A 22,546-nucleotide genomic window follows, 5' to 3' on the forward strand; every position below is an offset into this window, starting at 1 on the left:
TGGTCAACGATTATACTGACTTTGTAACCACTTTCCGTCAAGTGTTTGATAGGCCGGGTGGGGGGGACGATAATGAAGAAATCCCGCTCAAGGAAAGGCACTCTCCTCAGGCGCAGCTGCAGCCTGTCCCCCCCAATCTAAACGCTGTAAGGCACCCAGGCAAAGGAGAGAGAGGGGTGCCGAACGGCTGCCCACGAAAGAGTTTTCAGAAAGCGCTCTGCGCCCCTCTGTCTTCTCCGCTCCAGCAGCCATGCGCCTCAGCACTGCCCTGACTGCGCTGGTAGGAGCGTGAGGCTGTCTCGGTGCTGGCGCTTCATGCTGAGTGCCTGAATATGATGTCACAGAGGCCTCGCGCTCCCACCACAGGACTTCAGCAAGGTAAGTGAACTACAAAGGGGGGGGTAGATAGTAAGATGGGGTAGATAGTGAGATGGGGTACATAGTGAGAATGAGAGAGAATGAAATCATTAATATGTGGGTGAATTGTGTGAATGGGTAAGAGAATGAATGAATCAATTAATGTGTGGATGAATTGCTTGAATGATTTGTCAGAATGCATTAATGGATATGTGTGTCATGGATGTGATATAGGCAAAGGCAAAGATGGCACAAGCAGTGTGTTTGAGCCTTGAGGACCAAGGTGGCAAAGACAAGGTGTTTATGGGACAAAGATGGCTCATGCTGGGCTGTTTAGGGACAAAGTTGGCTCACACTGGTCTGTTTGGGGACAAAGTTGGCTCACTCTGGACTGTAATCTGTTTGTGTAATCCGGGTGCTGGTAAGGTTCTATGTGGGAATGTGGATGCCAGAGCTGGCCTTTGGGGTGTGCAACCTGTGATCTATACCTGTAATTTAGGGGTTTTCATCTATACCTTTAATGCTGAGTTTACATCTGATTTCCAGTTGATTTATGCCTGCAAAGCTGGGTTTGTGTGTTATTCTGTTGATCTGTATCTGCTATGCTTACATCCATTATTTATGTATACCTGCAAATACAGGTTTTGTATGTTGTATTCTGTTTATTTGATTGATATCTTCAATCCTGAGTTCACATGTGAATTTCAGTTGATCTATACATGCAAAGTTGGGTTGAGGTATACCTTCTATGCTATGTTCCATACATTATGTATACCTGCAAATATAGGTTTTTTATGTGTTATTCAGTTGCTCTATACTTGCAAGTGCTGTTTACATGTGTTTTTATTTGACCTATACCTGAACTACAGAGAGGAAGGAAAAGAAAGGTGTGGCTTAGTGAATGAGGGGACCTCTCAGAGTGATTACAGGGAAGAGGACCTCTCAAAGTCACGGTAGGGTCAGAAGGAGGGAAGACTGCACTGACTTTCACAGTCTTCCCCTAATCTGCAGTCAGTGTGGCATATAATTGTTTTCGGTGTGGGACCAGAGGAAGTGATTGCATGCTAGGGGGTCTGGAGCAGAGCCCAAGGAAATGCTTTCCTGGGGTCCAATTTTTCAATATTTAAAAAAATGTTTTTGTTACAAAGATTAGCTGTTTCTTTCCCCCTATGTTTAATGTATTAAATGTACATTATTTGTACCAGTGTTTCAAGTTATATATATATATAAAGAGAAGGGGTAGGGGATAGTGAGGAAATAGGTATCTAATAGGGAGAAAGAAGGGGGTATCTGATGGGAGAAAATGCTATCCCCCAGATTTTTAGGGGTTTCTACGTCCATGCCTAGAGGGAGATATATAATAATGCATTGTTTGTTAAATAAGGTACACTATTGGCTGATTATTTAGGCAGGTCACCCAAGCTAAGCAGTACGCAGGTCTGGTGAACAGTTGTTGTTACGTTACTCCTAATGTGGTGGTTTCCCTGCCTTTGTGTGTATTATTGTAAGGACTTACCTGCCTCTCCGGTCCCGCGCCGTGGCCGGTCCCGCGACGCTGCCTCCTCGACCGGCTTCCCGAGCAGCTAGTACCACCGCTACCCGGTCGGCGTCTTCACCGCGTGGCCGACCACGCGGCAAACAGGTAGTACAGCCAAAAAGTAATATTACACGTTACATACGTAACGTGTTCTTATAACCTCGGGTGACCTCCTTAATGCAGGACACACCTCCACCTGTCCCTATTTAAACCTGGACTTCCTCTTCTGGTTCACCCTCGGTTGGTGTATTCTGTGGTTTTTCTGTGTGAGTTGCTGTGACTATTTCTTCGTTTGACCCGGCTTGCTGACTTCGTTCCTGTCTCCTGATTTGGCTCCTGATTCCTGTTCGTCTGGTATTTGATTCGGCTTGTTGACCTCGTCTCTGGATTCTGATTTGGCTTATCCTGATTACCTGTCTGACCCGGTTGGTTCTCTGACTTTCTGGTTCCTGTTTGGCCTGGCTAACTCTGCCATCTGTGGTCCTACCTCACCATAATCGTTACAATTATGCTGGATGAATATACTGTCATATAAAGATAATTTATGTAGATGCAATAAAATGTGATAAACAAAAAAGAGGTTGAGACAACAAGTTGCTTATGGTTGTATTCTTTCAACTGCAAGCCTTCTTTTTTATGTTTTATATAAATCTATCCAAAAGATTTTTAGGGGGTCAATGGCTCCTTGGGACTCAAATTCCAAAAAGTTTTCATTGGTCAATCATGGATGAAGTACAGCACGCTCCGGGGCTTAGTGCTGAAAACTAACATAGACAGCCCAGTATGCCTGATCTGGTCTCTGACTGGTCTCTGATGAAACATCTGGAATAAAATATGCCTCTTCTCAGATCACTGGAACAATTTACGAAGCTTAGGATGATATGCTTACCTTCATATTAACACGTATCTTTGCTAAATAAATAATAAAATATAAAATGTGTAATGACCCAGAAAAAGTTGCCATATATTTTTTAATAAACATCTCTTAAAATTGATGTAGTATTTTAAAAACTATTAAAATATCAAGTAGCAGGTTCACTGTAATTACCAAGGTGGGTGGGTTCAGATTTTAGCTGTCTGGCTATTGCCCTTGGCAGGTGAAAGAAATCTGGTTTCGCATGATCTATCTATCTATCTATCTATCTATCTATCTATCTATCTAATTTATTATTATTATTTATTGTTTTATATAACAACATCATATTCTGTAGCACTGTACAATGGGATTTATTCAATATTCAAGCATAGATGCACATAGTCAGACTCCTTCAAAACCAAAATCAAATAGCCAACTATTTTGCCAGAAGTTTCAATAAAAATCATCCTCAATGCACCTTTCACACCTTTCATTTTCACACCTTTCATTTTTAACATGATGTATAATGAAATTATCGTGATTGATTTTGTGCTTATTTTTGCATCCTAAGGTAAGGTTCTATGAGAATAACCCATGAACCTGTGCATTTTTGCTTCTGTTTGAAATCATTAAAATGCAGTGAAACTTTTGAAACGTAGTTGAAACACTAGTTGAAATGATGTTACGTCACTTGTTTAGTCTGTCATCATTTCACAGTAGCTGTTACATTAAATGACCTTCTTATATTTTGATTATGTATAAGACAGGTACAACAAATATGCTTCCACTTTAGGTTAGGACGAAGGGATGCATTTTGTCAACTATGGAAAAGTAAAGAAAATGCTCTGCCTCCCTCTAGTGGTGCTAACCGGCGATATTTTCCTTTTTCAGTTGATGCTCTGAAATTTGTCCCAAAAGGAAATGTTGATCCAATAACAAAGTATTGTGAAATGCTTCAGTACTCAGAAACATACACTGTTTCTGAGTACTGAAGCATTAGTTTGCATATATCTCAATGCTTCATATGGCCAAATAGGTTTTGTTTTAGGTGGTTTAGCTAATAGTGTGGCTGGAGGACTTAATGGTGACATTTTATAGGTGATTTTGTAGGAGAATATGAGATTACTTGTTTATATGCATGTTATTTGGACCTTTTAGGGGTTTAAAACACTATGATACACTCATGCCAAGCAAATGTTCTGAGCTCCTAGAACAAAAATGTACATGAAATGGGTCACATGGACTATTCCTCCTAAAGAGGGACACTTAGCGGCTTGACGTTGTTCTACCATAGGCTAGTGTTAACTGAGACATATTTACCTTACGCACTTCCCTAGACCTGAACCAGATCAGCTCCCCTCCTACTTCATCTCTTAAACATGCTAAGTGCAGGGTACTGCATACTACAGTGTCCTCAATAGTATATAGTTAGGGCTACCAGGGGATGTCAGAAATCACCCATTTAACTGATCAGCTCTAGAGTGGCCATCTGGCAAACCCACTACCTCCCATTAGATTTTCGTGGAACAGTCCCAATGAAAGCACTGTATCATTGTCCCAGGTAGCTGCCCAACTGTAACACTGTTGTGGGCAGTATCATGTACTGATTGGGGAGCTCTCGATTTGGACACTTCAAACATGAAGAATGAACATGAACAAGTATGAAACTGGGCTAATGCCCAATGGGCTGATGCCCCCACAAACTTACCTTTACTGCTGCTCAAATGGAAGATTGGGTTCTTAAGTCGCTGGCTGGATACATGTATGTATGTATTGGTCCACACACAATGTATATATATATATATATGTTCAATTTATGAACCAGTTATACTGTGCATTAGGGCCAGAGTGGCGATCAGGGGGTGGCCTTGGCACCTTAAATCCAGTGGCCATATACACATATCTACTTTAGACATGCATTTTTAACTACATAATATGTACTCGTCTCTTTGAAGAAAAGACTGTGATTGAAATATAATTTCAAAATAACAGCTGATTCTTTAATATTAGCCCCTGCTGCCGATATATATATATATATATAAATATTAGACCCTGCTGCCAATATATACCATATTTGCCCGTCTTTTTAAGTCTTTAAAGTGGGGGTGCGGCCTATATTCGGGGACTAGCGCAGGAATGTGCAATTCGTATCGCCCGACGCCCGAGATATGCAGTTCCGGGTGCCAGGCAGGCAGCAGGGTTAGGATACAGATCCCCTGCAGGGCTGCAGGGGACCTGTATCCTACTCTCCGATACGCTGAGACAGCCTCCGCTGCCATCCCTTCCCATGTGGGGAGTGCCGGCACGGGAGATTGTCTAAGCGCATCATGCAGACGTTCACCGGCTGCGGCGATGCGCGTAAACAACCTCCGCTGATGGCACGTCTGCTCGATTTGCTTTTAACGATTGTTAAAGCCCATCGTGCAGACGTGTCGGCAGCGGAGGTCGTTTAAGCTTGCATCGCCGCAGCCGGTGAATGTCTGCACGATGCGCTTTAACAATCTCCCTTGCCGGCACTTTCCACACCGAAAGTGTCGGCACCGGAAGTTGTCTACGCGTATTGCATAGATGTCCTCCGTCGGCCCCGCAAGACACCCGAGAGTCTGCTTTGGTAAGTCTAGGGGGGCACACCTTGGGGGCAGAGTGGCAGCATATCTCGGGGGGGGGCAGCATGTCTCGGGGGAGGGCAGAGTGGCAGCATATCTCGGGGTGGGGCAGAGTGGCAGCATATCTGGAGTGGGCCGAGTGGCAGCATATATATTCCACTAAGTGTTTTTTTTACTAAGAAAATTTATTTAAAAAGCACCTAACCTATATTCAGATGCGGCCTATAATTGAGCCAATACGGTATATATAAATATTATACCCTGCTGCTAATATATACATTATATATATTAGACCCTGCTGCCAATATACAGTATCTCACAAAAGTGAGTACACCCCTCACATTTTTGTAAATATTTTATTACATGTTACATGTTCAATGTAACAACATTGAAGAAAGGACACTCTGCTACAACGTAAAGTAGTGAGTGTATAACAGTGTAAATTTGGTTTTCCCCAGTAGCTCCCCAGTGCCAGCAGCACTCATGCACGCCCAGACCATGATATTCCCACCACCATGCTTGACTGTAGGCAAGACACACTTTGTACTCTTTGTCCTCCTCACCTGGTTGCCGCCTCACACGCTTGACACCATCTGAACCAAATAAGTTTATCTTGGTCTCATCAGACCCCAAAATTTGAATATTAATTTAGGAACAAAAGAAAAAAACTGAATATAAGACTACCCTATAGGAAAACTGTTTAACTAGTAAATATTAATTTACATGGAAACTACTTTTCATAGTTAAAAAACTATGATTGAGAAAAATGCATTTTTGTTTTTTTATTTGCCAAACTGCCCCCAGGTATGCCTTATACCCCTTTATATGCCACTCTGCCCCCCTAGAAATGCCTTATACCCTCCTATATGCCACTCTGCCTCCCTGATATTCCTTTTAACCCCCTATATGCCACTCTGCCTCCCTGATATTCTTTTTACCCCCAGGTATAGATCAAATAAACAACACATGTAAACAGCACATGCATGTTATCCTTTAATTTATAATGCGTGGCAGTAGTACACAGCAGGTATAGTTAACAGGTAAAGTGGTACAAAAATGAAATGAGATAAGCATGGCATTATTTTATGATAGCAATAGCTATGACACCACTGATGCTACACTTTGAACATCTGACTTTGACCAGAGGAAACTTGATTGATCAAGTATACCCACTTATAGTCAGTTCTTTGTCATTTGAGTGTTGAATTTTGTGCTATATACACATTTACAACAGGCTAGATTATTGGAGAGGGTGCCATTAAAGGTTTTGTATTCAGCACAACTGCGTCTGTGCCGAGTGACTCACATCTGTTAAAAGTCTTGATCATACCTTCTTGCTCCCAGCATTCTGTGCTAGAACATTACAACTATAGCCTATATGCTTGCATATACTATTTCATTGTCTTTCATTTTGGGAAATACCTTGGTCTAGAGTATAGAGTGCTGATTATTAGTAGTTGGCCTTTACAGGGCATTGCAGGCTGGCCTTTTTGTGCATTAAACATAAGCCAGAACTGCTACTGCTCAACTTATTACTATTTCTATTCCATAACATCATAGACTCCGAGATGAGCGTTTACATTCCACAACACCACAGACCAGAACATTGCTGTTCATGGTCTATAACACCATGGATAAGACCATGACTGTTCATATTCTTCAACACAACACAGAAGAACATTATTGTTCACATGCCGTGAGGGAGATTGTTAGTGTTCACATTCCTCAATGTCATTAAGAAAGCTGCAAAATACTGTGTATTTTTTACATAACGAGGCACATTCATTTTTATGATACATACTTGTCCCTTGAGTGTGAACTGCTGCGATAATTTCAGCTGAAATAGACTTTTTAGAGTTTAAGATGGTATGGGCCAGATAAGATGCCTACTCCAATATTCTTGTTTGAAAACCTGATGTTAGTTAAGCAGTGAATTACGAATCCTTGGTTTTGTATGCAAAGCCACATGTCTTTCAGGGAGATGTTCAGCAATAAGAGATGGTTATAAATATTTATACTGCATATTTTAAGATACCAATCAACACTGATATGTGTTTTGGATTTTACTACCGTGTTTCCCCGATAGTAAGACACCCCCGATTGTAAGACGTATCGGGAGTTTCAGAGGGGTCAGCTAATATAAGCCGTACCCCGAAAGTAAGACATATGTCTTACTTTCGGGGAAACACGGGGGATGTTAAATAAAGTTTTTTTAACTTTATTTAACATGGAGGATGTTAAATAAAGTTGAAAAAAAACCCCGATGTTTTTATTTAAACCCTGTGCGGCCGCAGACCCCTAAGGCCGGCCCCTTAGAGCAGGGCCGACCTTTGGGGTGTGCGACCGCACAGGGCGCCACACTCCAGGGGGTGCCAACCTGCGGCACCCGGCACCCCTCCAGAGACGGACAGTAATGTCCGCCGCTGGAGGAGCAGGCTCGCAAGGGAGCGGTATCGGAGGTCTTTAACAGACCTCCGGCTCCCTTGAGTGATTTTAAGCCGGGTTCAACCCGGCTTAAAATCACTCAAGGGAGCCGGAGGTCTGTTAATGACCTCCGATACCGCTCCCTTGTGATCTGCGCGGCAACAGCTGTTGTGCGCCGGGGTTTCTTGTCAGATCCCGGCGCACAACACTGAAGCCGCGCCCACCGCTGTCCGTGCCCTCTGACCCGGAAGGAGACAAGAACTGAAGAAGAGGAGCGAAGAGGAGGAAAAGAAGCTGAAAGAAGAAAGGAAAGGTAGGAAAGCATTAAGTGAGAGTGGATTGGTGTATATGTGTGTGGATTGGTGTATGTGTGTGTGGATTGGTGTATATGTGTGTGTGGATTGGTGTATATGTGTGTGTGGATTGGTGTATATGTGTGTGGATTGGTGTATATGTGTGTGGATTGGTGTATATGTGTGTGGATTGGTATATGTGTGTGGATTAGTGTATATGTGTGTGGATTTGTGTATACGTGTGGATTGGTGTATATGTGTGTGGATTGGTATACGTGTATTGGTATACTCAGGTTTTATTAACCTGTTTTGTGGTGAATACAATACTGTTCAGGTTGTTAATAAATGTTAATTTTATGGTTAAAACAAAAAATTCGACAATTTTTTCCCAATATAAGACATACCCCGAAAGTAAGACATAGTGGGGCTTTTAGGGATAAAAAGAAAGTAAGACACTGTCTTACTTTCGGGGAAACACGGTATGTGTCTGTCATTTTACAAGTAACAATTTAGTATCTATATATTTTGATACCAAACTTAACAACCAAATGAACTGTTGGCTTGCATGGTGTGGGAGAATGAGGAGTCCGGTATGCAGGAGTAACTAAGTTCAGGAACATTAGCTGGGGTCGGGTTCACAGAAGACAGTGTAGTCCAGATAACAATAGCCAGGGTCAGGATAATAGAAGTCAGCAAAGTCCAAAGGGAATCCGAAGTTACAACATGATCAATCCAATACAGCAGTAAGCAGAGAGGAGCGCTATAAGGCTCAATAACTGCATGCTGAGTGCCGGTTTTTAAACTTGCCGCTCGTGGACGCCCTGTGCGTGAGGTCATCCAAGCGCGTTCCCCACCATCTCCATTCGGGGACGAATAAAGTTGAGTGGGGGCGCGCACGCGTGCGCCCAGAAGCGACGCTGGACCCGGTACCTGCGGGTCCACAAGTGAGTGACTCTGCTGGGGTTTCAGAAGAGGACCCTGACATGGCTTGAAGAAACCCAGTATGACTTTGCTAAAGTTAAGTGCCATGGCTCTAAATTTGAAGGGAACTAGAATACTGTTCCTTAGTTTAGCTCTGTGCATAATGTAATTGCACAATATCACACACCCTTTATGGTGTGTACCTAGTACAACATAATTGCCAATTGGTATATCAGGGTTAAAATTAAATGGTGATACCAAAGCTAAATTTCCACTATGCCACACTACCTACTAGCAATGGGTCCCTTATTTTAAACATGTTAGCGTTAATTTATGCAGAGACAGGATTACATTTCGAGCCGAGTGATCTAGGGCTGGTGCAAAGATTTTGGCTCTGCCCCTTCATGTAAGTCATGTAGTCATGTGAGCGCACCATACATATGGCCTGCCCCCTCTGCTTGACGGCTACTACCTTGCAGGCATAGATCACAGTTCGCACACCACAAAGACTAGTCCTGACACCCATATTGCACACATAGGACTTGCCCCAGCACCCAGATTGCCCATACATACACACACATTCACGATTGCCCCTCCACATAAACATCCTACCTCTCACTTGCCCTTGCATCCACACACTAGCTTACACTTAGACATACTGGCCCTAACATACACTTTCAAACACACTCTCTCCCCTATATCATTACCCCATTTATCTCTCCCCTTTCACCTTAATCTCTCCCCTTTTTCTTTAATCCTCCTCTTGCTCATTATCTCTCCTCCTCTTTGTCACACTTACACACACCCAAACACATACATCCAGATATTCAAAGTAAAGCATGCACACAGACACTCATACCAACACAACTAGACATTCAACACTAACACACACAGATAATCAACACAAACATACCCAGATAACTAAACTAACAGAACCAGACGCACACTAACATACCCAAAGACACATGTTCACACACTTAAAGACACACACCCATATTAACATAGCCAAAGACATATGTTCACACACTAAAATACCCCCTACACACACTCACAAACATACCCAAACACATACTTATATACCCATACAAAGACACATGTTCACATACTTGAATACACACACACACTAACATACCCAGGCACTAACATACTTAAAGACTCATGTTCATGCATTAACATACCCAAACACACACACAGACCGAGACACATGTTAATATACCCAAAGACACACGTTCAACCAGTAAAATACACTAATACATACTAACATACAGACACACTTTTACGAACATACTCAAAGACACGTGTTCACATTCTAACATACTCAGACACTCATGCTAACATACCTGGACAAGCACACTAACATACCCGGACAAAGATGCATGTTCTCACATTACTCACATCCACTAACATAAACAAACATACAAAAACATACTAGACACACATTTACTAACATGCCCAAACACACATACACTAACATAACATAACATAACACACATGCATACCAAAACAGACACACATTAACATACAGGCAGAAACACACTAAAATACCCAGGCAGACATACACTAACATACCCAGACAGACATAGCCAAGGACAGTAAAACTAATCCCAATAAATTAAATGTAAAGGTAGAGAATGTTGGTCCTTTATTATCTAAAACGGCAAACTTGGTTAGTGAGGACATAGAGAAAGCTGACATCTTAAATACATTTTTTTCTTCTGTTTATACCAAAGAAGAACCAATGATGGAACCCCTGCTGGCTAATATTAAGAAACCATTACAGCAAACATGGGATTGGCTGACACAAGAAACAGTGCTCAAGCAATTAAATACTGTTAATGTAGACAAGGTCCCTGGGCTGGATGGTACACACCCATGGGTACTTAATGAGCTAAGCCTAATTCTGGCCCAACCATTATTACGGATCTTTAGGGATTCTTTCAGTTCAGGCATAGTGCCATTCGATTGGCGCAAGGCGGATGTTGTGTCCATATTTAAAAAGGGATCAAAACCTCAACCGGTCAATTACAGGCCAGTAAGCTTAACATCGGTAGTGGGGAAATTTGTAGGGCTGCTAAAGGTATACATTTAAGAACATATCTTGTTCCAGAATCCAATTAGTAGAAGTCAACATGGATTTGTGAAAGACAGTTCTTGTCAAACCAACTTATTCATATTCTATGAAGAAGTTAGTAAAAATATAGATCTGGGTGTGGCCGTAGATGTGATTTATCTGGACTTTGCAAAGGCATTTGATACGGTTCACATAAAAGGTTACTCTACAAATTAACAGAAATAAGCTTAGGGGCAAATGTCTGTATTTGGATCGAAAATTGGCTAAAAGATAGAATGCAGAGAGTTGTTGTGAATGGATGTTTCTTAGACTGTACACAGGTATTAAGTGGAGTGCCTCAGGGGTCTGTACTAGGTACTCTTCTTTTTAATTTATTAAGGATCTCCCAAGCTGCATTGAGAGCCATGTCACGGTTTTTGCTGATGAAACAAAATTAGGCAGGGTAATTCAGACTAATCTTGATATTTCTTCTTTGCAGGAGGATTTAGACAGAGTTGGGAACTGGCTGACAAGTGGCAGATGAGGTTCAACATAGATAAAAGCAAAGTTATGCATTATGGTAAAAATAATAACAATGCAACCAATCCTATAAATTGAATATCCCTGGGGAAAACTACCAATGAGAGGGATTTAGGAATAATGGTAGACAGCAGACTTGGCAACAGTGCACAATGCACAGATTTTTATAGATGACAAAGGAATGGATTCTTTACAGTAAGGACAATAACAGTATGGAATTCACTGCCAAGGGAGGTGGTGTTATCAAATACATTAGATGCCTTCAAAAGGGGTCTGGATATTTTTTTTTAGAAAGGCATGACATACAGGGCTATAAATAGAATAGCATTATTATTTTAGAGTTTCTTAATCCGAGGAGAAATCTTTTGGAGTCATGAAGGATTTTCCCCCCTGATGTCAAAATTCAAACTAGCTTAATTAGGGGGATTCTTGCCTTCTTTTGGATCAAGAGTAGGAAGGTTATGTAAAAGGGTTGAACTTGATAGACTTAGGTCTTTTGTTCACACTAACATAGCCAGGCAGACACACACTAACATACTCAGGCAAACATGCACTAACATACCCAGGCAGACACACAATAAGATACTCAGGCAAACATACCCAGCCAGACACTAAAATACATACCCAGACAGTAACACAGGGCTTGACAAATTTGTTGTGAATCTAGGCGCCAGGTAAAAAAGTTAGGAGCCAGGATTTTTTTAAACTAACAGTTGGTCAGGAGTGATCTGATCATCACCGGCCCACTTACTAAACTCACAGCATTTGACCTGGAAGCACCCTGGCCTTTCAGGTCAGTGCTGTTTTTTTTTTTTTTAATCATTTTTTTAACCCTTTCAATGCTGATGTTCCATTGGAGCACAGCATTGATTGATATTTAGTCCCCACAAGCTTGTGGGGACAAATGTTAACCCCTGCAATGCCACGAATGTGTCATACACAATTGTGGCATTGAAGGGGTTAACGTTGCACTGTCGCTCTCATGGAGCGATCAGGCCGCAGAAGTTCTGGGAACCTGAGCCAGCCTGAGCTTAGATGATCCCTGTTTTTTCTGGATGTCAGTAAGGAATTTCTGCTGCAGAACAGGGAGCCTACAGATCACTGGAAGGGACAAATTACCTTTCTCCATATGCCTTTCAGTATACCAGGTTGTTGATGGTATTCCTGAATCCAACACACCTTTACCTCATATTCATGATGAGACAGGTTTGGGTTGTGGAGTTCTTTTCGTGAATCTATTACAATTGAATGGTTTAAGTAACAAAACATGAAACACAGAAGGTATGCGGAGGGAGAAAGGAAAATAAGCAGTTCATAAGCCACAGGGTTAATGAATGGCATTAACCCTGTGGGTTAATGAAGGGCATGAAAGGGGCCAGTACACCATGGAGCAAGCTTCATAGAGGGAACCTTGAACTTGATGTACTTGGTTAACAGCCACACCCAATCTCGAACCTTATACCCATAGAGTAGGCAATTGGGTCACATAGTGGTCTAATGCAAGAACTGGTGTATCGTTGGATGAAGACTGGATGTTGGTTAATAACCATAACTGCAGAAGAAGTAAGAGGTTTTGAAATGTTATGAGGAACGTTATTCCTAGCGAACTTTGTCCATGAAAGGGGTTGTGTGCAATCTGCCGGGTGATCCCCATGAGAAACTGTATCAGCAACGGGTTGGTTCTCTCTGTAATCCCAATAGTTTGGAAGTGGTAGACAGATGAGAATGCTAATGAGATACCCATTGCTGGACAGAAAGTTTTCCGAAATAATGTAGTAAATTACGCTCCTCTATCAGATACAACTTGCACCGGAAGACTGTGAAGACGCAAGTTTTCTCTGATGAATATCGGTACTAATACAGGAGCGGAGGGCAGCTTGGGTAGGGGGAAAAATTAGCCATCTTGGAGGAGAGAACCACCACAAAGAAAATTCCTCCATGGGAAGGTACATGATAAAGTCCATGGCTAAATGGGTCCAAGGACAAACAGGAATTGGGAGCAGTTGAATTAATTCAGCTGGTTTGTAATGGAATGCTTTACTGGTAGTACAAGGAATACAAGATGCGACAAAGTCCGTACAATCGGACTGTAGTTCCGGCCACCAAATGTGCATGGAAATGACATTCTGAGAGTGACGAGCACTTGGGTCTCCCGAAGAGACGTGATGAATGAGCCCATACCAAACTTCCAAACTTTGCTTTTTTTCTCCCACACATGTAGTACTTCAGGTATGAATTTACAGCTCCTGGTATACAGTGATGTGAAAAAGAACCCCTTCTTTGAATTCTATGGTTTTACATATCAGGGCATAACAATCATCTGTTCCTTAGTGTGACAGGGCGACCTATACCTCAACTGAGTAAACCCGCCAAATCATGCTTCCTTTTTCTGAGACGCCAGTGGTTAACCCATTCAGTGCTGGATGAGACTAGTGCTGGCTATTAATAAGACTTGGGCGCCGGCCAACTCTTCGTGTTCGTCTTCGTGGGGGAAAAAAATCTTCGTATTCTCCAAATATTCACCCGTTCCTGTGTTTGGGCGAATATTCGTGTACATTCTTTGTGTTTGTTTTTTTCTTTGATGTTTGTAGAAGGGGTTAATACAGGGTTAACGCGGTACGGACTACACAGCAGCTTTGGCGCCAGGATTTGAAATGGCCGTACGAGCAACTCTATTGGTCGCTTGTAGGGGCCACCCCTGCCATCAACAAATGAAGAACACTTGTACTTAGAAACATAGAAAGTGACGGCAGATAAGAACCAGTAGGCCCATCCAGTCTGCCCAACCTCTGAGTACTTTCCTTTAGTACCTGCCCTTATCCTATATCTAGCTTGGCCTTATGCCTATCCCATGCTTGCTTAAATGCCTTTACTGTATTTACATCTACCACTTCTGATGGAAAGCTATTCCATGCGTCCACTACCCTTTCCATAAAGTAATATTTTCTGATGTTACCATTAAACCTTTGCCCCTCTAGCTTATGGCCATGTCCTCTTGTTGTGGTAGTATTTCTCCTTTTAAATAAACTATCTTCCTTTACCTTGTTGATTCCCTTTAAGTATTTAAATGTTTCTATCATATCCCCCCTGTCACATCTTTCTTCCAGGCTATATAGGTTAAGATCCTTTAACCTGTCCTGGTAAGGTTTATTTTGTAATCCATAAACCATTTTAGTAGCCCTTCTCTGAACTTTCTCCAACATATCTATATCCTTCTGGAGATACGGTCTCCAGTACTGTACACAATACGCCAAGTGAGGTCTCACCAGTGTTTTGTACAACGGCGTGAGCAGTTCCCTCTTTCTACTGGTAATACCTCTTGCTATACCAGCAAGCATTCTGCTAGCATTACCTGCTGATCTACTGCATTTTCTGCCTACCTTTAAATCCTCAGAAATAATTACCCCTAAATCCCTTTCCTCACACGTTGAGTTGGTTGATGGCAGATGAGCCCCCTGCTGGTACAGACTTTTAAAATCCAGGTGCAACAACTTGGCCGGCAGAGACCATTGGTCTCCCTGCTCCAACAGTTAAAGGGCCGTACAAGCGACTTTATTGGTCTTTCGTACGGACGTTTAACTGTTGGAGCAGGGAGACCAGTGGTCTCTGCCGGCCAAGTTGCACCGTAAGGGGTTAAAGGGCCGTGCGAGTAAGCCTATTGGTCACCTGCAGGTAATAGTCGCTTGCACGGCCCTTTAACCCCTGACGGTGAATCTACAGACTTCCGCTCCCGTTATCTACACAGCATCGCAGGGGTTAACGGGAGCAAAAATCCTTAGGTTCACCTTGAATCCATGCTACAGCTCACTCCTACACCTGTAGTTTTCTAGTACTTATGGGTGCCGGCAGCATAGTCATTTCTCCTCATGGCTCAACATCAATTATCACCTTAATCCAGAATACGCCTACAGATTAATAACACATCAATATATTTTGATGCATAGTAAGCTTATAAACACTTATATTTAGTTTACTTTCCCCTATTCTCATCGTGTAATTTTCTGCGTTGGGATGGGAAAAGTATCATTGTTAAATATTTATCACAGCAGATTCGGCTTTAAGAGGTAGTTTAACATGTACCAACTTCGACACTGGTTTCATACGACCATATTACTGTGAATGAAAGGTAAAAACGCAAAAATGATTCTGCAGTATTAAACATGTCCCGGCGCCGTTTGGGTTATCACGTGACCAAAGCAGTGTCACATGACCTAAACGTTTCATATGCCTGATAGAAAATTACGGCGGGCTATTTTTTTATTTATTTATTTATGAATCGTGTGTAGTAGCTTCTTCATGGGGTGGCTTATTATCGATCCTCTGTTATCCTTTCCATCTGTAGCGGCTGTAATTTAAACAGAGGCGTAAGCCCGTCGGTACACCGGAGTGCGTGTGGACGTAGTTGCTGCTGCTGTGTTTAGCTGTAACCTGTCGGTATGTGGAGAAACTGGCGCGCTTACTTTTCTCTTATGGTAGTTCGGTTACTGCTGGTTTTGTGTGTGTCGCTTTAGGAGCGTAGTACATGTATGTAACATGTTTATATTTCTATTAATATATGGGACAAACTGTCATATAGCGGTCTTTGTTATCTTTCTAGTATTTGCCTCGTGTAGGTTGCTGTGTTGTAAAAGCAAAGAAAAAAAGAAACGTAATTTCGTTTCACATCCGTTCTCCTGAACACTGGCGCGGTTATATCTAACTAAGTCTGATATGTCAATAATAGGGAACGTACTAAAAGGAATGACAGAGTGGAATACTCGTAGGCTATACTGCGAAAGGAAAACTGAGTTCATAAAACTTCGTGCAGGTTGTCAATTGGCAAAAGTCTGTTAAAGTCTCAAAACAACATCATTAGAACCATGTGCTAGGGAATGACAAGGCTTAACCGGTGAATAGTGTAAATGGCCTGAGGGTCTTAAAAGTGGAATAAACAGGAATACCTGGACTTTCCTACTGGCATATGTATGCAGCATGTGGCATCAGGTCATAAAGAGTCCGCTGAGACACCCTTTTATACCTATGCAGAGGAAGCAGCTCACCCAGATGCTTGACTATCTCTACCATAGAGAACATCTGGAGAAGACAAGGTGCAGAGCTCCTGCTTCCTGGCACTGTTGGACACCAGGGATGTAGTCCCTTTCCTGTGCCTAAAAGACAAGGCACTGACGTCAGTGTGCAGTCCTGGCCGCGTCCCGCAAGGGAAGGCTCCGGGTAGCCGGAGCCCAGAAGTTCCCAGGTATGCTCGTGGCACCCACTACGCTGGATTCATGATGGCTGCCTTGCCAAACCCTGGGTGCCAGGAAGTGGCTTCTAGTTGCTCTGGCATAGAAAACTGCTATAATCATTAATTTCATTCATTTAATCTTCTTCTATAATTAGGGTGTATCTGTGCTAAATAGTAACTGATGTGTCTAAAATATCTTTCTGTCCCATCCACCATGATGTGAGTGTTTACATTACTGTTTACTCTTGTCATCCCATGGAAAACAGCTATAATCATTGTAAATGTCCTAAATGTCTGTGGAGTACTTGTGCTAAATATTTTTGTGATGTGTTGTACTTGCAAATCACCTCTTTATCTTTCATGATTTGTGGGCATTTACGTTATAATGTAATTAATGTTTGTAATTTCCTAAGGTACCTCTACTGTCTTTGAGGACAACATACACCAAATATTTACATGATATATTTTAAGAGTTTTGTCTGCAAATTACTATTTAGCTTTCCTCATCATTATATTCTATGTGTATTCCACTATGTATTACCGTATATTATTATGCTAAAGGGGACATATTAAGACATTGTGAACAATGATATGCTTCCAACAGCATGGGGAAGGCCCTTGTTTTTATTCCAGTGTGACTGCCCCCCAGTGCACAAAGCAAGGTCCATAAATACATGGTTGGATGAGTTTGGTGTGGGAGAACTTGACTGGACCCCACAGAGCCACGGCCTCAACCGCATCGAACGCCTTTTGGATGAACTTGAAAGGGAATGCGAGTCAGGCCTTCTCATCCAACCTCAGTGCCTGACCTCGCAAATGCTTTTCTGGATAAATGAGCAGAAACACTCCAAAATCTCCAGGTAGTGGAAGCTGTGGGCCAACTACATACTAATGCCTTTGTGCATTAGAAGTTAAATCTTGTTGAAAACCTTCCCAGAAAAGTGGAAGCTGCAAAGGGGGAAACAAACTACATATTATGTATTTAGAATATGATGTCAGATGTCCCAATACTTTTGTCCATGTGCAGTATTATGTAACTGATATGTGTTTTTTTTTCTTTTTTTTTGTTCTAGGAAAATGCAGCGCCTTTCACGTTTAAAGCGGGAATTACAGCTTCTAAATGCTGAACCACCTCCTGGAATTATGTGCTGGCAGCACAACAGCAACATGAATGATCTGCGAGCACGTGTGTATTGTATTAACGTATCTATATCAATTTCTATGACGCATACTTTCATAACAGCATGCACGCCCAACAGACAATTCATTTCTAACTAGGTTGTATTTCACATTTCCCACTATTAGTATATTATTAGAAGTCTCTTTGGAAGGTGTTTATTTAAACTTGTCTTTAAGTCGATTTGGTGCGGCAGATATCTACAGTATATATTTTGTGATGTACACATCTATCAGTAGCTTTATATTTAACTTGCATTCTGTGTAAACTCTGTCCTTTTTAATAGTGATAAGAAATGGCACAAACCATTTTACATATTTAATGTTTTTCATTGTAGAACAGGAGTACTTTCACAGTCATGAGATATATATATATATATATAATGTATGTGTATGAGAGAGATAATTACACACACACTCACACGCCACTATTAGATACACCTTGCTAGTACCGGGTTGGACCCCTTTTGCCTTCAGAACTGCCTTCATTCTTCGTGGCATACTTTCTACAAGGTACTGGAAACATTCCTCCGAGAATTCGGTCCATATGGACATGATGGCATCACGCAGTTGCTGCACATCCGTGATTCGAATCTCCCGTTCCACCACATCCCAAAGGTGCTCTATTGGATTGAGATCTGGTGACCGTGGAGGCCATTGGAGTACAGTGAACTCATTCTCATGTTCAAGAAACCAGTTTGAGATGATGTGAGTTTTGTGACATGGTGCATTATCTTGCTGGAAGTAGCCATCAGAAGATGGGTACACTGTGGTCATAAAGGGATGGACATGGTCAGCAATGGTAGTCATGTAGGCTGTCGCGTTTAAATGAGGCTCAAATATGCCAAGAAAATGTCCCCAACACCATTACACCACCAGCCTGAACCGTTGATACAAGGCAGGATGGATCCATACTTTCATGTTTACACCAAAGTCTGACCCTGCCATCTGAATGCCGCAGCTGGAATCGAGACTCATCAGACCAGGCAAAATTCTTCAAGTCTTCCTTTGTCCAATTTTGGCGAGCCTGTGTGAATTGTAGCCTCAGTTTCTTGTTCTTTGCTGAGAGGAGTGGCATGCAGTGTGGTCTTCTATTGCTGTAGCCCATCTGCTTCAAGGTTCGAAGTGTTGTACATTCAGATGGTATTCTGCATACCTTGGTTGTAACGAGGGGTTATTTGAGTTACTATCATCTCAAACCAGTGTGCCCATTCTCCACTGACATCAACAGTGCATTTTTGTCCACGCAACTGGCGCTCACTGGATATTTTATCTTTTTCAAACCATTCTCTGTAGGGATGGACCGAAACTGAAAATTCAGGATTCACTTGGCCGAAAATGACCCCCCCACACCTTAAATAAATAAATAACCACACTTTTAACCCCTTCAATCACAGGGGTTTTTGGTACCTTAAAGCCCAGAGCAATTTTGCCATTTTTGGGGTATGTCGGTTTAGCAATTATTCTCTGTTCCTGTGAATAGTGTACGCATGTAAACTATATATTGTTTTTTCAAGGAGAGATAGAGCTTTCGTTTGATAGCATAGTTGGATGATTAGCTGAAAATTTAGAATGAGAAATTTAGTAAAAACTAGCGAAACCTCCGATGACGTTTGCGCGATCAGGCAGTTTACCGGCAACAGCTTACCGGCTTTCATGCCGGAAGCTGTTACAGGCGATCGGACAGCAGAAAGCCGGCAAAGCCGGCTTCTGCTGTCAGTGGACAGCCTGGTCTCCCGTGCAGCGGCAGGGATGTGTCCCTGACGCTGCACGAAGGGCTGGACATACCGGGACGTCCATAGGGGTTTCTTTGTGGGCGTTTTTTGGACGTCCCGGTACGTCTATAGGGGAACGAAGGGGTTAATAAAAGTAACACACCAAAATTGTACACAGAAATGTAATAACAATATTAATATCATGCCCAGGTTCTAGCATGTACTGGTTGTCTGGACATGATAGGAGTGTGATAGCTGTTAACAAATATATATATATAATTATAGTTATTGAATTTTTGGACAAAAAAAATCTATATTTTGAGTTAGCAATATATATACGGCAATCACACTCTTATCATACCCAGGCAGCTAGTACATGCTAGAACCTGGGCATGATAGGAGTGTGATTACAGACTCCCTATGCCATGCTATCACACATACTTACACATCCATGTTATCACACACTAATTCACAAACATTCATTCACAGATACTAATCATTCAGATATTCATTTACTTAATCATGCATACTTGCTCAGACAAGTGTGTTAATTTTCTTCATTATATTTTCTTGTTTCACTCCTAGAAGTTGTTGGCAGTCCTGGTTCTCCATATGAAGGGGGCATCTTCACCCTGGAGATCCTGATTCCAGAGAGGTTGGTTTAATTGCTAAACTTTATTTTCCGTGCAGACTTTACCATAAAACACTATGTATGTAATGTTACCTTAATTTATGAAAACAAGAGTTTAACTTAAAATCCCCACCCTCTTGAGTGTTTAGAAAATATGTACTTCATACAACTTCATTTTGTTTTTAAACTCTCAAGTGAGATTTTGAGGACAGCATCCTAGACAACTCTTATTACTTTTGTATTTCAAAAACATCTTGTTGAATTGTTTCCAGTTGCCAAATTGTACTAGTACTACATCCGATCCCTAGTAATTCATTTTATGCTGTTTGTTTGTTTTTTTTGTTTTTTTTGTGATACCTAGTATAGACACTAGTACAAACAGTGGGTTAATCTTATATTTTTTTTTATTTTACAGATATCCTTTTGAACCCCCAAAAATTCATTTTCTAACTCCAATTTACCATCCTAATATAGATACGGCAGGGAGGATATGTCTGGATATTCTCAAGTTGCCACCCAAGGTGAGAGAGAGAGAGAGAGACCCTTTTAGAAAAGTTGGTTAATAGATTATACATGTTGTTTTTTTTTCCTTTTATGTGACATTACCATTCTCTACCATACAGGGTGCGTGGAGACCAGCTCTCAACATATCTACTGTACTCACCTCTATCCAGCTTTTAATGAGTGAACCAAATCCAGATGACCCTCTAATGGCAGACATTGTAAGTGAAACACAAAGATTTGTTTTGTTTAGGACTCTTATTATTATTTATTGTTTTATATAGCGCCATCAAATTCTATAGCGCTGGACAAAACAAGTAGTATGTAACATACCAATTTGACTTACAGAGACAACAGGTGAGGAGGGCCCTGCTAAAACGAGCTGTGTAGTGTAGTGTTTTAGATGATCTTCAACCCTTGAAAGGAATTTTAGAATTCAGCCCAACAGCTTGAATAACAATGTAACAAATATACCCTGTGCAATCAGCTCATTGGGATTAAAGGCAGGAAGCATGTAATAATCAGAATGACATTAACATATCAATATTAAGTACCATTTCTTAGCTTTGTTTTCAATGGTCTGCAGCTTTTACATTGGTATAAGCATTGTGTTCTAATGAAAAACTGATTTACCTTTCAAATATGGTGTTTCTCTTACCCATCTACTCTGTCTTTTAGTCATCTGAATTTAAATATAACAAAGCTGCATTTCTTTCCAATGCACGGAGATGGACAGAGAAGCATGCTGCAGGTAAATCACAGGTAAGTAAGGCTAGTGTTTTGTTTCATGCCTAAATCCCACAATTAATGGGGTTTATTCACTATGGAGGGATGTTGAAGGATAGTTGTGGTTTTAACTTGCGAACTTCAAGCCACCCTTGCATGGGAAACTCACCAGGGTTGGTACATCATAATGTATAGCTGAAATAGCAGCATGATTGTAAACTATTGTTGCTCTCTATCGCTAACTCACAATAATAATCATTTTTCTGCTTAGATTATGGAAGAGGAAAATACAGAAGAAATGGTAACCACTGCTGCAGGCACTTCACAGAAAAGAAAGTGTGAAGAAATTCTTGGAGACCAAGATAAACGTCTCAAGTGATTTTGATGGATCTATAGAACATGTGTTTGTGTGTACATATGGTATCAATTATGTACTATCATGTACCCTTTATAGTTTCATATCTTTAAAGGTTACCATTTTTCATTGTCATGGATGCAGTTGTCTTGTCTGCCTGGAGACCTGAAATGCTATATCTTCATTTCTTGATTAATGCACCTTCGATAACGCTCAACCAGTTATAGAGAATACTATTGTGAATTCCAGAACTAACAATATTTTTCATAGATATTACCACTGTGAGCCATGTTGTTCCTTTTGACCACACTCTGCCTTTGAAAAATTATATGTTAGTTGTTGCCAAAACAAGTGATTTTTGTGATACTTTAGCTTGGAACATCTGATGCCTTCCTGTAATTAGTTAATAGTCAGCTTTTTTAGAAAAATAATAAACATGTAAACCAATTATGCATATACACAATGAACAATTAACATGTACAGCATTTTCAGTGCTAAATTGCAATATTTACCTTACAAATAAAATATAGTCTTGGGTTAAATACATATTTCTGGTACTGTGATTTTGAGCTTTGTTTTAAATAGTAGAAGACATCGTATGTGCAAGAAATCGCAGGACTTGAAAGAGCGACAT

At 41.3% G+C, this 22,546-nt stretch overlaps 1 protein-coding gene across 2 annotated transcripts; it reads left to right on the forward strand.

Annotated features, from left to right (window-relative positions):
- Positions 1-15,790: 15,790 nt before the first annotated feature.
- On the forward strand, positions 15,791-22,458 carry UBE2T (ubiquitin conjugating enzyme E2 T). 2 transcript variants are annotated; one of them, XM_053456897.1, is made up of 7 exons: positions 15,791-16,018; positions 17,882-17,994; positions 20,285-20,354; positions 20,746-20,851; positions 20,954-21,052; positions 21,510-21,593; positions 21,829-22,458. In XM_053456897.1, exons 2-7 carry the CDS (start codon positions 17,886-17,888, stop codon positions 21,934-21,936), a joined length of 576 nt encoding a protein of 191 aa, XP_053312872.1. In that variant the 5' UTR covers positions 15,791-16,018; positions 17,882-17,885; the 3' UTR covers positions 21,937-22,458. The 2 variants fall into 2 exon arrangements, with proteins under 2 accessions (XP_053312872.1, XP_053312873.1); XM_053456898.1 differs by having other exon boundaries at positions 20,288-20,354.
- The last annotated feature ends 88 nt before the right edge of the window (positions 22,459-22,546 follow it).

This window comes from Spea bombifrons, chromosome 2, assembly GCF_027358695.1.
Source record: "Spea bombifrons isolate aSpeBom1 chromosome 2, aSpeBom1.2.pri, whole genome shotgun sequence".
Classification (NCBI taxonomy): domain Eukaryota; kingdom Metazoa; phylum Chordata; class Amphibia; order Anura; family Pelobatidae; genus Spea; species Spea bombifrons.

Bases quoted from the DNA above. Each gene is read 5' to 3' on its own strand.
- UBE2T (XM_053456897.1), top strand. From the start codon at position 17,886: ATGCAGCGCCTTTCACGTTTAAAGCGGGAATTACAGCTTCTAAATGCT. The intron at 17,995-20,284 runs GTGTGTATTGTA...TTTCACTCCTAG, and splicing joins CATGAATGATCTGCGAGCAC to AAGTTGTTGGCAGTCCTGGT. The intron at 21,594-21,828 runs GTAAGTAAGGCT...TTTTCTGCTTAG, and splicing joins ATGCTGCAGGTAAATCACAG to ATTATGGAAGAGGAAAATAC.